Below are 16,625 nucleotides of genomic sequence, written 5' to 3'. Positions count from 1 at the left end.
TCATAGATTTTAGTTTTGTACCTATTGAGATGATCATGTGATTTTTATCCTTAATTCTCTTTATGCGTTGTACTATGTTCATTGATTTGCATATATTAAGCCATTCTTGCATCCTTGGCATGAAACCAATTTAATCAAGGTGTGTGAACTTTTGACTGAACTGCTGAATTCAATTCTCAAGTATTTTATTCAGAATTTTTGCACTTACATTCATCAGTAATATTGGTCTTTATTTTTCTTTGCTGTTGTTGTTATTGTGTCCTCATCATGTTTTGGAAGCAGGGAAACACAGGCTTTGTTGAATGAATTCTATTTCATAAAATAGTTATAGAAGTATTTATATCATTACTTTAAATATCTGGTTAAATTAAGTAGTGCATCTATTCATTCCTGGGTTTTCTTGTTGGGAAACTTTATTTCTTCTTGAATCTCATTACTTGTTGTTGACCTATTTGAGTATTTAATATCCTCTTGGTTAAATTTTGGTCAGTTATATGTGTTCAGAATTTTTTTTGTTTCTTCTAGATTTTCCAATTTATTAGCATTTAACTTTTCAAAATATTCACTAATGATCATTTGAATTTCAGTGGTATCTGTTGTAACATCTCCTTCATCTCTACTTTTATTTATTTATTTGGGTCCTCTTTCTTTTGGTTTGTTCGGATAAAACTTTGTCAATTTTGTTTGTGTTTTTAAAGTATGAGTACTTTAATTGATCATTTGCATTGTTCTTTTCATCTCTCTTTTATTTATTTCTGCTCTGATCTTTATTATTTACTTCCTTCTAATGATATGGGGTTTGGTTAGATCTTGCTTTTTTTTTTAAGACCTTGAGATCTGTCTTTAGATTATTTATTTGATATCTCTCTTTTTTTTGATGTAGGTATTCATTGTTACAAATTTCCCTCTTATTACTGCTTTTATTTGTATCCCATGTGTTCTGGCATATTGTGTTTCCATTTTTATTTGAATCTCAAGATTTTTTAATTCCTCCCCAACTTCTTCAGTGACTCATTGTTTGTTCAATAGTGTATTGCTCAGTCTTTATAAATGTCTATATAACTTCTATAGTTTCTCTTATTGTTGATTTCTATTTTCATTCCATTGTTCCTTGATAACATGTAAGAATTTATTTGAATTTATTAATACATTTTATGGTCTAATATATGACCCATTTTGAAAAAGTACCATGTGCTGATGAAAAAGTATGTATTTTGCACTTCTTGGATGGATTTTGTATTACAAAGGAATTTTATAGATATCTGTTATGTTCATTTGATCTATGGTGCAATTCAACTCTTATGTTGCTATTGATTTTTATTTGTCTGAATGATCTGTCTGTTATGGTGAGTACTGAAGTCACCCACTATTTTTGTTTTGGAATCTATCTTTCCCTTAGATCTAGTAATATTCATTTTTTAAATGTTCAGTCCATATATATTTTTAATCATTATATTTTCTTGATGACTTATTACCTTCATGAATATATAGTGACCTTCTTTTTCTTTTTAAACTTATTTTGGTTTAAAGTCTGTTTTGTTCTATACAAGTGTAGCTTATAGATTCCATTTGACTGGAATGTCGTTTTCCAGACTTTTACTTTCAACTTGTGTTTGTCTTTGTAGATGAGATGAGTTTCTTGCATGTACCATATTGTTGTGTCTTTTTTTTATCCAATCAGCTAGTGTGTATCTTTTAATTGGAGAATTAAGATAATTTACATTCAATACCATTGATGAAAAGTGTGTAATTGTCCCTTTCATTAGGTTTGATTTTCTTCTGGTTCTTTTGAAGAGTCTATGTTCATTCCTGTCTTATACATCTTAGACATTTTATGGTTTGCCATATTGATAATGATTCTTTCCTATTTATTGCTTGCATGTCTACTCTTCTAGTGATATTTATTCTTTCCATTCTTTCCTGTGCTCGAACAATTGAGTTAATCTTTATTGCTTCTCTAGGTTTAGTACTGGTCTAGAGGTAATGAATTCTTTTAGTTTATGAGTATCTTAAAAGGTCTTTATTTTGTCTTTGATTCTGAAGGATAAGCTTGCTGGATGTAATGATAAGGGTAGGTCTTTTCTTTCAGGACTTGAAATACATCATTCCACACCCTCGTGTCCTTTAAAATTTCTTCTGAAAAAATCAGTTGTAGGATTTGCTTTTAATTATTACTTGGCAATTCTCTCTTGCAGCTTTTAAAATTCTATGTCCTATACTTTTAAGGCATAGATATAAATGTTGTATAAATGTTCTTTTCTGGTCACATCTATTTGGTATTTTCAAATGTCACCTGTACCTGGGTATCCAGTACAGCATGCAGAGTTTCCCAAATAAAGACTTTTTCTGGAGCTGTTTGAGTTGTGCCTTCTGAAATCAGTATAGATACTGGTGACACAGCATGTCAATGATCTGGGCAGAATGCAGAACTCCCCCAAAATTCTCTCCATTCTTCTCCATGTGCTGTGTACTTAGAGGGCAGAGGTAATATCGACTCTGCAGTATGATCAGGTATACCACAAAGGGTAGAGAAAAGGTATGTAGTTCCATAGATCTTGCTGGTAGGGTACAGCTTCAAGTTCTATGCATTCTGCTATCTATGATCCTGGTGTTTTCCTCCTTGGCTCTTCCAGGTTGTTACATGTGGCTCTCCCAGGTTGTTATATGTGACTGCTCACTGCCTTGGACTCTGATTCTGGTCTACTGAATCACTGATTCTAAAGGGAAGTGACTTCCATTCCTTTGTGTGCTTCAGTCTGATCTCTCATTGCATAGAATTCTCAGCAAGGTGCTGTCAGATTTTCTCCCACAAGGTTGAACTGACTCTTGAGTCTGTTTCCTACTGAGTCTGTGCAGAGTTATTGCCCTGTGGTCTCAGAGACAGGTAAACTCAGGGGTCTTTGACTTCAAGAGCACTAAGTTCTGAAAGTTCAGACCCTTCTCAGAATAGCTTCTAGTCATATCACCATGAGAATATGCAGGCAAGGGTAGAGGACTTCTCCAAAGTTAGTTCACTATGCAAATCTCAGGTCTATTGTCTGTTTAGACTACTTTTCTGTTGAAAACTGAATCCTACCAGTGGTACTCACTGGAACACTCCCTCTCTTACATCTACCTCACAGAAGGGGCACTCCCCTTCCTGTGCTTCTAGTGCTTGGCTGTTCTGTTTTGTTCTCTATTCCACTATCCAACTCTCCGCATGTGTTAGTTAGCTTTTTATCTCTGAACAAAATGCCTAAGAAAAATTACTTAGGAGGAAATATTTATTATGTTTCAGAGCTTCAGAGCTGGTAAACTGACTCCAAGGCAGAAACCTCATGGTAGAAGGGCATGGCATAAAAAAGCTATTCACCTCATAACAGCCACAAAGCTGAGAGAGAGAGAAGGAGTCAGGGCACACCCCCACTACATATGTCCTTCAACCCAAGTCCCACTTTCTACAGATACCACCATCGCCCAATAATTCCATCAAATTAATTCATAAGTGGATTAATCTATTGGTGAGGTCATTGGATCAATGATCCAATTATTTTCTAAGAGCCCCACCTCCGAATAATGTTGCACTAACGACCAAACCTTCAACACATGAACCTTTTAGGGACATTAAAAATCCAAACCTAAACACATGGTCTCTTCAAGTCTTTGTCTACTATTCAATTCCAGCATTCTCTTATAGTTACCCAACACAAAAAGAAGATATATTCCAGTGTTTTCATTCTACCTCATAGAGTAGCAGGTGAGTTCTGGGTACTTCTAAACCTATGTCTTAAATCTCTGTCTTTTGTTGCTTCCAAGTCTCTTTCTTTGTCTTTAGTTTGAAGAGGTTTGATTTTGATGTATTTTCATATAGATTTATTTGGGCTTATCTGTTCGGGGTTCCCTTGGCTTCTAGAATCTGTAGTTTTAGATCTTTTTTAAAAAATGAGAAAGTTTTCAGTCACCATTTCTTTTTCATCTCTATTTTTCTTTTCCATCTCCTCTGTGACTCTGATAACCAAATGTTAGATTTGTTAAGGTTTCACAGTTCCCTCAGGCTCTGTTCAGTTTATTTTCTGGTATTCATATTGGATAATTTCCATTGTTCTATTTTCTAGTTCACTAATTCTTTCTTCTGTTCTCTCTATTCTGCTGTTGGGTACAATTTTATTTTCAATTATTGGATATTCTGAATCCTAAAATTTTTATTTGATTCTAATGAAAATTATAAATTTTCATTTAATTCTAATATATTTTCTATTTCTTTCTTGGGAATTTCTTGTCTTATTTTGTTTTTCATTTGTTTAAAGCATGTTTTCTATTGCCTGTTAAAGCAATTTTACCATAACAACTTTAAATTTTTGCAAGAATTCTACCACCTCTATTATCTTGGTGCTTATATCTATCAATTGACCTTTTATCATGCACACTGAGATCTTCATGGACCTATGTAGAATGAGTGACTTTCCACTGAAATCTTGTTATTTTAGGTATTAAGACTCTCTTGTTATTATGTAAACTCTCCCCCATCCCCCGCTGGCCTTCTTTGATACCATACTGACAGGGGAAAAGGAGTGTCTTTTTACTGCCATATAGTAGCCAGAGTCCCTATATGATGTTCTTTGACACCCAATAGGCATGGATCCAAGCTATCTATGACCAAGAGAGAATGAAAGTTCTGGCTCCATAACAAATATCTTCTTGGCTGAGAAGGGCAGAAATGTGTTGTTGGTTTTCAGTGACACCATAAAGAAAGAGAAAAGGACAGTAATCTTATTACCTCAAGGTGGTAATGGAAGTCCTGACTATCCAGGAGACATTCTCTATATCACCCCAAGGTACAGGATGAAGGACACCTCATTACCTCAGGTGGGGATGGGAATTCAGACTTCCCACATGCAGAAGCTCATTATTGCCAGTGGGTGTGTGGGTCTGTCTAGAGTGGATGGAGATACCTATACAAGGATCCCTACTTGTCCTTTGTACAAATGAGTATGGGGATGTAGTTTTTATATGTGATTTTTGACCAAAGTAGAGCAGTTATTATCCAAAACTCATCTCCTTTGCTACACTGCTTCTTTCCTGGTTCTGTGGCTGTAAAGAGTGGGCTTTTCACCTACATTTCTTTTGTTCCTGGGTTGCTGGCCTTCTTTGGCACCAAGTGTGGCATATATGAGGAAACAACAATCAAGTCACAACACTCATCAATGTTTCATTCCTTGGGTTTTGAGGTCCCTAGCCAGTTTGCCTTCTTTCTCTCCATCTTTCACACACTTGTTTTCCATTGGATGAGAGGGTGTGTACCGAAAAGTAGATCTACTCTACCTTTTTGGAAGCAGAAGTCTATCTTCATTTTGATACATATAATTTCTACCTTAAGTTATATATTTCATAAGACAATGTTAATTTTGATTGTCAAATTAGCAGTAAAAGATATTTTCACTCCACCTTTCTTTGTTGTGAGAAAGTGATGTTAAACTCTGATTTCAATTATCATTAATACTAGTAGTGAGAAATCATATTAATAGTTTTATTTGAGAGATGATGGTCTAGTATTAAATAATTTTTATTTGAATCAAGTCAGACTTCAAAACATGAATATCTGGCCCTTCAGAAAAATCTTATGCTAAAATGTGCCAACACTTCTAGGCCTATTTTGAGCAACATTACAAAAATATCTAATGTATCAATAATGAAAAGCTGCCTAATTTGTATTATTTGTAGCAGTACTATAGAAAGTACAATTTGCCACATCTCAAAACATCCCTTTGTGAAGATAAGGGTAGAGTTCCCCAGTTTCCCATCATAAAAAGCAGAACTATCAACTAATTTTACATTTTGAAAGTTGTGAGAGAAATAATTTCTTCTCTGTGTACCAAAAAGTCCAGCATCTAATTTGGTAATCCCTCCAGTATCTTGTAGCACAGATCACATATTAGGCTTATCCTTGATTTCATTTTATTTTTTCAGTGAAGATTTTATTTTACGCAGATTCTTCTTTCATGTATTTTTTTTAATCAAGTAGTACAGTAAGCATTTGGTATCTGGTCTCGTTTATTTTAGAGACAGATGGATAAAAAGATATATTAGATAAACATGGAGCATTTGTACACCCTATTCAATAGGACGGGAAATGAACCTTGGGTTTGTTCTCTACTCACAAGAGCAACTCATTGAGTACTGCCACTTAAATCCCACACCAGAGCTTTGTTAGAGAACAAACATGAATAGTACCTGTAGGACTGAAGCACCACTGTGGAGGAACTGAAGACCACTTTCAGCTGAATCAATCCCACCAGTGGCCAGAATTGGAAATCCAGGCAAAGCACGAGCAATGGAGGTCACAGCTCTCAAAGCAATAGGTCTGATCGCTGTCCCTACAGAAAATGAGCATCATCGACTGTTAGCACATTGACCATTGGAGCCTGTTGCCTTATAGTTATCATATGTAAAGGCAATATCGTATTGGGTAAATTTCACATTTCTTCATCTCTGTTTAAGATATATACACACATAATATATAAACATTATGCTTCAAAGCATGCTAATTTGTCAATGCATGTGTATGTAAGGAATTTGATGCTATTACTGAATGCAGACAAGTTATGAAGTGGATATATCAACCCTAGAACTCTTGCATAAAATACATGCAAATTACAATTTGATATACAGCAATGTATAAAGATTGTATGGAATGTTCAAGCATCTGTTTCAAAAAGAACAAGGAACAGCAGGTTCTGAAAAACAAAACCAATCACATACAGTACAGAAATAGACATACAACTCTGTTATGTTTCTGCAAAGTATAAAGCAGCTGGTATGAATATAGATAGTGTAAAACAAGCAAGGTGCTGACAAACTTGCGGATTCCATATTGCTTTGTACATGTATTTCAAATACTTTTAAGAAACAGAGGGAGCCTAATGTAATTTTTCACATATTAGAAAGTTTTAACCAAATTAAGGAGAATTTATTGGAATCCTGTAGTTAAAGTGCATGTGTCTTCATACTGCATATAGATTTATTTTTCATTAGCCAGACATTACCAGTTTATTGTTCCCTAACAGTCATGAATATTGATTGAATGGACAGAATACCTTGTGGTCATTTCAAACATGAATATACTGTACAGAAGCTATTTTGGCCTTCAAGTATTAAATATCCTGAAGAACATTAATGCTTATGAAACACAGGAACACATTTGGATATTCCTGGTGTTCGCTCAAAAGTCAACAGTCCTTTAAGGTCATTTTCTGAACTAAAGATAATTCTATTTGTGCAAGAATTTGACATTGCCTGAAACCAGGGCTCAAAAACAACCCAAACATCAACTGTTTCAACAGCATATAGTACTCTGTCATCACCTCTGTCGCCACAAGTAGAATCATCAGCATTGCCAATGTGTATTTACCGTAGTGCTCACTTCAAGGAAGAACATGGCACTTTCCTTGGAATTCGTGGCTTTCCATCTGAAAAGGCTATATACTGTATGTTCCTGACTGCAATATGATATTCAGGATAAGGCAAAACCATGGGGACAGTAAAAAGATGAGTAGTTGGGGAAGAAGTAAAGGGAGAAAGAGCTGAGTGGGCCCAGCAAAGAGGACTTTTAGGATAATGAAAATACTGTATGTGTGATACTATAATGATGGATGCAGGTTGTCATATATTTATCCAAATTCATAAAACACACAAAGCATGAGTTAACCCTGATATGCACTGTAGACTTTGGGTAATAATGATGTATCAGTGTAGGTTTATCAATGTAACAAATATATCACTTCAGTGAAGGATATTGATAATGAGAGAGGTTACCAATATACGGGGGCAGCTGGTATATAGGAAATATCTGCCTTTCTCTCAGTTTTTGCTATGAATCTAAATGTACTCTAAGACAATAAGTTCTTTTAAAAAATCAAGCTTTCTTTTTGTCCTGCTTTTATCAATTCAATTTCAGATAGAACTAAACTTATGCATAACTGATGATTTTGTGCTTAACACCAAGAGCAAATGTGGAAATGTCTGCTTGTTGGGCCAAACATTTAAAAAATTCCTCTATTTATTAGTATTTTTAGTCAAAAGATTCAATGCTGACATTTTAAAATTTCATAATAGACATTGAGCATACATAATATTAAGTTAAGGTAAATTAGAAATTTGACATTAAGATTATATTTCTATATCATAATATTTATCAATTATTTCTTTTTAGTCTTTGTGTTTGAAATATGTAAGAGTCTAACAGACAGAATTTATGGTAAGAAAACAGATGCATATTTATAGATACATACATCCAGCTCTATTAAAAAGAAATCTAAATGAAGATAAAAGTTTTAAAAGCATTTTACGGAAATCTATGATTTAAAACCTCAGTTAAATATACAGCTATCTCTGCATAATATAACTGACATGCTCAATACATACAAAGCTAATGGGTTCTTTATATACATGTTACTTTGAAGCAATAAAAAAATATTGGAATTCAACCCCCACCCCTTATTTAGTTGACCCAAGAGACTAAAGGAAATTCGAACTAAGCAGATAAATAATTTATTTCTAACTGCACTGTTAGAAGACTATCATTAACACTAAGGGGTAAAATTTCAAAGTGGTATACAGGGATTTGGCCGCATATTCCAATTGATATTAATGGACATCAAATGGCAAAATCCCAGGACACAGCTTTGAAAATTTAACCAGTTACATTTAAAGGGCAACATTATTACACAGGTGTTAAAAAACAGCAAATCCTCACTGGCATTTGAAGATGTTCAATTAGGTCAATACGACATTTTCTATTTCATGTTTTTCTTCATTTTCTAAAACTTTTCTAATCCACCTAATGAACATGAAAAACTTTCAAACTAATAGAGGTGTCTTTTTTTTTTTTTTTAATTAAGGGCAATTATGTTCTCTAAGGAAATGTGATCCAAAAATGAAGAACTAGATCCTTCTGCTGCTGGGCAATAGTAAATTTTTAAAGTAAGTTTTATTTCCATTATAAACTCCATTTGATTTTTTAAAAATAATTCAACTAATTTAATATGACAGGCATTCTACCTCTTCTCAGCATTTTTTATGGGGAACAGAGTTTATAAATGGCTTTCATTCTCCAAGAAAGGTTTCTGGAAGGAAACTGGAAGTATGTGAAAGGATCTTTCTAAATTGTAATATTGAAATTTCTTTTTAGTTTTAAGATGACAGAAATAAAGAAATAATAGATTCAAGACAAACAATAAAATTTTGGTATAAAAATACCTAAAGACTTGCAGAGTCACAATTGAGATAACAATTTTTTAAAATTATGTCACTGCTATGATGAATATTTTTAGCTCAGAGACCAGGAAGAAGTCAATTTGAGAGGTTTAAGAAATGTGAATGTAGACTCCATCCTTAAGGAAACAACAAGGTCTAAATCAAGAAACTGCAATCATATAAGCCACAATGAATTAAGAAGTGACATGCAACTTAAGTTAAGCATTCATTTACATAGGGTGGTGAGATGAACCTGATAGGAGATTCTGTTATATCAAACCATTCTGTTTCAACTGTTTGGAAACCTCAAATAAAAGTTAAGCCATTTATATGCCCAGAATTGGAAACAAATTGTGGATTCAAACAAATAACAAACAAGAAAACAAAAGAAGAACCAGATCTTCGAATAGCAACATTTCTGCCAAGAAATGGCACTGAAGGGCCCTCACCGAGTAGCTAATGGACTGGACTGAACTGCAACTTTTGGTCTCTAATCAATCTAGACCCTCCTTGTAGTCACACTTAAAATACAAATCAATGTGTTGAAAATATAGATCTTCTTTGATAAACTGCACAGAACTTTTTTGGATTGATTCATGTTATAGAAAACCATTTTAGTGAGAGATTTTGAATTAAATTAATTATTCTAATTTTGACGAAACTTTTTTCCTCAAGAAAATGACATTATCATTTTTCAAAGGTCACTTAAATGCAATTTGAAAAATGCTACCATTAGCTATAGAATTATGTACTGATATGCATATGTGAATGTATCATGACTTTATCATAATACAGTCCTTAATTAGTCTTCACTTATCCATTTATCTGCCCATATGTTTATAAATGAAATACTTATTAAGCACCTATACCTTTATTTTCTGATTAATCAGTTTATTCCTATCCATATACATAGGAGGATGTTCTAAACACCAGCTTTCATGATCTTAGGTAGGCTGTTTCAATGTAAACAATTTGAGTGCAATTAAACACTGTGTACAAGTTCTCCATTAGGAAAAAGTGAAATATGTTTTATTGTCATACATTTTATAAAGTTAATATAAATTCTATAAATACGTTTTAGGATGAACTATTTACATCAGACAATGGGACTTATTGCAGAGGCTCAAATCCTAGGTCCACTAAATACAAGCTGTCTGATTTTTTTGTGAAAGATTCTGAATTTCACTGTAATCAATTGTGACATCTACGAAACAAAGAGATGAGTAGTAACAAGGCCACAGAGTTATTCTGAGGAATGAATGATTTAATATATTTCAAGCGCACATATTAAAATTTGTAGAAGAGTTTGCTAGTATAATCTGTATGGGTAACCCTCAGGGACAACTGATTTCAGAGGGATTCTTTATTCAGTTTACATGGACATTGCCTTTTATGATGTCCTTGTGTGTTTTGTGAGGCAATGAAACTAATAACTAAGTTAGAGACAAACACATAATACCAATAATTATAGAACTTTATATCCACTGACATCTTCAAAGAATCATGCATGTCCCTTGCTCTTGCTCCTTTTCTAACAGCTGTCATTTAGCAGTGTCATAATGTTGATGAGATTATTTTGACTCCAAAGCTAAAAATCTCAAAGGCAAATGTTAATTTATTTAAGTTTTTTTTTTTTTTTGAGAATCAAAAGCTCCATGCACTAAGCCAATATACAAGGATTTTAATGACAACATTGGAACTGAAGTTTATTGGTGAGAAAGAAGAAAGAGATTTACTTTGCATGACTGAATGCTTGAAGAGAAAAGGAATTTTTAATGGGCAAGATAGTGTGGAACATATGCTAATTTTGGATAACTGGAATTTTGAATAATTGAGTTTAATTCTGTTTGTTTTTTCCCTAATCATTTGACTCCTAGGACAGCTACTGTTACACAATTAATTGTTAGAACTAAGTCCACAATAAACTCCCTGATAATAGCTCTAGCTGGCAATAAAACAGAAATTGGGTTATAATACTCACTTGTCCTCACTGTGTATACAAAAAGAAAATGTAGTTTTAATTTGCTTACATTAATTAAAATATAATTAATTATGTGGATAACAAATTCATTAGAAATTGAACTTTGTCTAATTGTTAATAGTTCTAACATCATCCAGAAGAAAGAAAATATTAGCAAATCAGGAATTTTAAGGATTTAGGAGTTTAAAGATTGATTTTTTAATAAAATGCACATAAACCAATAAGTTTATGCTTTCAAAACAAGTTAAAAATGTTAATGAAGTCAATTTACTGACATACCTGAAGCACAAATATTTAAAAATAAAACTTTACACATGGATTAAGGTCCTCTGAGAACATTAGCATAATTCAACTACAAACTGGAGTACAAAAAGGATCTAGGATTATGTGTGGAGATGTGAAATCTACAGGGGAGAAAGGAAAAGCAAAATCTTTTGCTTCTATATTATTGTTAGTTTATTTTTTGTAGAAAGATGAAATTTTCCTCACAAAAACTTTTAAATTTTAATAGTTTTTATGTCATCGTTCCTGAGTCTTCCTATTCTTACAGTTATGTTTATCTGCTTCATAACATATTCAATATGTACATAGTTAATTCATATTCAAAACTGTACCTAGCCTTTGCCAGGCATTTTATTTTAAAGCAATAGAATTAATAATATTCACCAAAGAGGGGCCCCTTTATCTTTCACAAAGTGTCAGCTGCTATTAGAGGAAAGAGTAGGAAAACTCATTCATGGAGTGATTTCCGTAAGCCGGACACTGAGGCTGACGCTTCTTCGTGTGCACTATGGAATTTAACCCTTACAACTCCATGAACGCAGATTTGTCACTTCTATTTTGTTTATGAAGAAAGAGAAGCTCAAGCTGCCTAATGTCACATAGTTTAAGAGGGAGGACTGGTATTAAAAATTCAAGTCTCTTTGACATGAAAGTCCCTACTCTGGTTATTTTTGAGTATTGGCAGTGCAGCAAATACAGAGAGGACCCATCTTGCATTGTCTTTGCCCATGAAAATCAGTGTCAGTATTGTCTAATGCTAAGAGCACAGGTGCTAAAGTCTAAACCATTAGGTTCAAGTCTCATCTCAGTTGCTCTATGCAAGGGTGACTTGGAGCAAGCTCCTTAACTTCCTAAAGTTTCAGTCTTCTCTGTACATGAAATGGACATTAATACCAATGACATCATACTAACAGGAAGTATTAAGTGATATCATTCATGGAAAGCACTCAGTACCATGCCCAGTCCATAATATATGTAAGCTAGTATTATTATGAAAGCTAGAGAAAATTGATCATAAAAATAAACATTCAACTATGAACATATTTCTATAAATACTTAACACTTAAGGGTTGAACTGGAAATCCTCTTGGAATCGATATGTCATTACATTACTTTTAAAAGTTTCCATATTCATAATTTGAGCCTATTGCTATAAATGTGAATATTTTATGAACAAATCTTTATTATATTTTTATGCTATTTGCAATATCTAAATGTATATGCTTTTTTATCCAGAAATTCCATTTTGAGGAGTCACATTAATACATAGATACAAAGTACATGTGCAAAGATGTTCCTTGAAACATTATTTTTTTTGGTAGCAACACAGTGAAAACAACCTAATGATCATGGGAAGTTATTCTATTAAATGAATTATAGTTCATTCATGTATGACATACTAGAAAAACTTTGAAACTGACATTCAAGTATTTCTAATATATAATAATTCATACTGGGTAGCAGAAAAACATGTATGGCATGGTCCTTTACTGGCAAAAAAAACCTGGTATGATTATTACATTAAGTATACATGCTTGTAAATTTGTAGAATGTTGAGTTTTAAACTGTTCAGTTATCATCTCTGTGAAATGGGGTGAATCCAATATTGAAGGAAAATAACTTTGAAACTTTGATGTACATACTTCACATTGTTTGAATTTTTTTTAGATAAAGAGGTATTTATAACTTCTTTCTGCAATGAAACAATGACCATTTTTATAATGTTCCTAAAGGTGACTTTATACTAATAACTAATTATCAGAATCTGTGTTGTGAAATTTTTATATATGGTTCATGCAGTGATTTTATCCTCTGTACATCTAAAAGAGCACATTAGCTTCTGCATCCATTATTTTAAGTAAAAGATGAGCAAAACTGAGTTTATAGGATGTCTCTCTCTTATACACATATGAATGATATGCATGAATATGATTGTTGAAAAGAATCTTAACAACTGTCTTCAAATGTTTGAAGTCTTAGTCTATGTTTTTCTATGAAACTGGAACCAATGGTTCAGTGTACTTTATTGGTCTTATTACTCCTGTTTTTATTATTGATTTGTTGTAAATTCAGCTATAAACTGCATTACATTGGGACTTCCCTACCCATTGAATGTGTGTGGCTAATTGACAGGCAAGAAGCAACAGAAAGACTTTTGCACTACAGGGAATAGCTGATTTCATCCAATTCAAAATCTAAGGACACTGTGAACTTTGTCATGGTAGATTAAAGAGCAATTTTACATGCTCTATAGATTCCCAACAGACATCAAGATGAAGCTAACTTAGAAAAGACTGAAGTACAGTTAAAATGAAATTTAACATTAAATATATGAAGTAGAAATTCTTGTCCTGAGTGTTTCTAATTGCCACATAAATTCTAGGTATTTTTGTATTGCTCTAATGACATCACCACTAAGTATTTTGTCTCTAATTTTTACAGATGTGTAAACTAAGACTTGATCAGGATAAATATCACAAACTCAAGTTCATTCTGTTAGGACGTACGAATTCAATACTTGACCCAAGTACATCTGACCATAGTGCAAAACTTTTTCTGCACTTAAATGTGTAAATATACATTTTCAGAAAGATGAGCTAATTTTTATGACTAATAAAGATATATTATCCAAGTATGATAAACCAAGAAAATTATCATTATAGTAATTGTTGCATTGGAATTAAATTACAACTAGAGTAGTTAGTAATAGCTATAACTGAAGTGACCATATGGCCCTGTTTGCTCAGGAGAGTTCCAGTTTATTATAGTTGTACTTATTTATAATTGCATGATAAATTATAAATAGCATCCCCTTCCACTCAAAATTATCTCAGTTGGAATGATAAATTATAAAATCATACTAGCTATAACCAATGATAATTATATACAAGAATGATAGTGAAAATAAAATTATAGAAGCAAAGTGAAATTTGAATTACCAAGAATCATACTCTATGAAGAACTTGAAAACCCACTGTGAGATAGCATAATGAAAAACTTAGCTCCAAGATTTAGCAGGAAAAACTAAATATCTTGAAATGTGTTACTAGAACACCATAGCATTTACTAGGCATAGTCTATATGTTCTTTCTATTTTCAACCTGTAGGTGGCCACCACAAGCTACACTTATTAAACAACTCATTAGTAGCATTTTCAATACTGTCATCTTCAGATAATTAGCAATTTATTTAAATAACCAATTCCTGTAGAAATAATTGCCAAGAAATGCCCTGAACCTACTTTTTATAAACTATAATAAAAGTGTTAAGATAATCCCTGACATTTGCAAATGCCATTAGTTCACCTTTCCTTTTGATAGTGCTATGGCATTATGTTTAAACAATTACCTGATAACACAGCAGTTTAATGAAACAGTACAGTAAGCACATTCTTCAATATGGCCAGAGAGGACATTCAGATTTAGAGAGAAATCCAGTGTGCAGACCTGTTTACACAGAGGAAAGACAAAGCTAAAAGAAAAGGGAATGCTGAAATAAGTACTTTATGGTTATTTCCATGGATGCTCCAGTATATACTCTCTATGGAAAAAAAGAATGGAGTATTTTGTAAAGTGATTCATGCAATTGGCTGGTGCAAACTAAAATCATATACATCTATAAATATGTGTAAATACTTATTGTATTATTTGCTTTATAACCTCCATGAAGAAAACAGTGCATTTTTCTATCAATCTTCAATATTTAAAGTATATTTTTACCTAAAATATGGTCTATATTTTCAAAGTATAGCTTTTAAGGAATACTATAAATAGCTTGTAAACTTCAGTGGTGACAAGCATTAACAGTGAGCAGAGCTGTACCTCTGTTTCTTCCTTGCTCTTCGGTAACCTATGTCAGCAAGAGCCACTGGCGAGAGCACGCAATGATTTTGGGTGGCAAGTGATAACTTGTATAATTCTTAAGCTGTTGGCTTTCATATGATAAGATTACAATTCAAAGCCAATGGCAATATCATTTTTATTGCTAAATTAAAATAATTTTGAGAAACTTAAGTAATGTGGCTCTGCTAAATTAGTCATGCATTATTTATACTCTCATAACATTATTATAAATCACATATGCATTATGCCCATTTTATAGATGAGGAAATTCAGGTTCAACAAGTTGAATATCATATGCACATAGAAAGGCAAGATCATGTGGCTAAATTGTCCATTTACAATGTCATGGTAAAATTCATTGCTGGGACTGAATATGAGGGATTTTCTTTATTTCCAGATTAACATATGCCTCAGTCTCTTCCCAAATAGGTACGTCTGGCAATGTTTGTTGCCTGTAAACATAAAAAGTTTATCTGTAAATATAAACAGATGGATAATTTAGAAAAGACGTTCTGACCATGAGAGTTAATAGACTTGGTATATAAATATTTCTCAGGAGATTTTGCTTAAGGAGGTCCAGAGCAAATGTTATACTGCATAAAAACCTCACCATTCTAAGTGATTTAAAAAATGGTTATTTGAAAAGGAGAAAGAGGAAGATTATAATGACAATGAGAAAGCTGATGATCAGAATTGCATTTTACCTTTGGGAGAATACAGGATAATAAGAAGTCAGCATTTTTCTAGGGACATATTAAAAAAATAACAAAGAGTTTGCCCATCAACTAGGATCATATTTTTCTTTGGAAATCCATGGTTTCTTTTCTCTCTGAAATCTGTGCCCTGTTTACTCTGCGGGTGGTTCCACGGCCAGGGTGTCCATGGCAGCACTTGCTGTAGTGTAAAACCTTTCCTTTCATTCTCAGTAATGCATTCTCTTTTCACTTTACAATGAATTACATGTGTAAATCTCTGTGCTCTATGATAAGATTGCGTTCCTCAGAGTCTGCTGAAACCCAAGCTGTACCGCCTGCAACGTTGTTTTGTTCTCTTTTGGCTGGACAACTCTCAAAGATGTAGTGTGGACCAAGAACATCTCCATCAGGACCCTTTTCTGAACCCTCTGAGAACCACTGCTCTCTATGAAACTGATGAGGCACTTTGAAAAGAAAGGATTCTATGATAATTTGCTCTCTTGACTCCTAGAGCAAATAAAATTGATAATAAAATTTTTTTCCCTAAATTTTGATAGGGTATAAATGAGAAATCGTTTTCAGTTGAAATTATTC

General features: G+C 33.0%; 1 protein-coding gene across 1 annotated transcript in view; it reads right to left on the bottom strand.

The window, feature by feature from the left end:
- Dpyd (dihydropyrimidine dehydrogenase) overlaps window positions 1-16,625 on the bottom strand; it is an 810,982-nt gene that overhangs the window by 158,042 nt on the left and 636,315 nt on the right. The window contains 1 exon segment of the mRNA XM_047549961.1: window positions 6,211-6,353. Within this exon segment, the coding sequence (XP_047405917.1) occupies window positions 6,211-6,353 (143 nt within the window).

The sequence above is a fragment of the Sciurus carolinensis genome, chromosome 1 (assembly GCF_902686445.1).
Source record: "Sciurus carolinensis chromosome 1, mSciCar1.2, whole genome shotgun sequence".
Lineage (NCBI taxonomy): Eukaryota > Metazoa > Chordata > Mammalia > Rodentia > Sciuridae > Sciurus > Sciurus carolinensis.
This window is presented reverse-complemented; position numbering and strand designations above follow the sequence as displayed.